At 78.3% G+C, this 240-nt stretch overlaps 1 protein-coding gene across 1 annotated transcript in view; it reads right to left on the reverse strand.

Annotated features, from left to right (window-relative positions):
• The window catches only part of HS3ST2 (heparan sulfate (glucosamine) 3-O-sulfotransferase 2), a 49,705-nt gene that overhangs the window by 14,090 nt on the left and 35,375 nt on the right, over nt 1-240 (reverse strand). The window contains exon 2 of the mRNA XM_010570630.1: nt 48-227. Within this exon, the coding sequence (XP_010568932.1) occupies nt 48-227 (180 nt within the window). The remainder of the gene's footprint in view (nt 1-47; nt 228-240) is intronic.

The following is a 240-nucleotide window of genomic DNA, read 5'->3' on the forward strand; positions in this document are numbered from 1 at the left end:
GGGGGGGCCGCGCTCCCGCCGGCCGGGCGGGGCAGGGGTGCCCTCACCTGTACCACTCCAGCCCGCGGTCGTAGTTCCTGTCGAAGAAGTGGGGCTCGGTGCCCAGGGCGCGCACGTCGGGGTGCACCCGGATGAACTCCAGCACGGCGCGGGTGCCGCCCTTCTTGACGCCCACCACGATGGCCTGCGGCAGGCGCTTGGCGCCCGGGCGGGCCGGCCCCGGGGGGCTGCCGGCCGGCG

Source organism: Haliaeetus leucocephalus, unplaced genomic scaffold (assembly GCF_000737465.1).
Source record: "Haliaeetus leucocephalus isolate CR32 unplaced genomic scaffold, Haliaeetus_leucocephalus-4.0 Scaffold295, whole genome shotgun sequence".
NCBI classification, from domain to species: Eukaryota; Metazoa; Chordata; class Aves; order Accipitriformes; family Accipitridae; genus Haliaeetus; species Haliaeetus leucocephalus.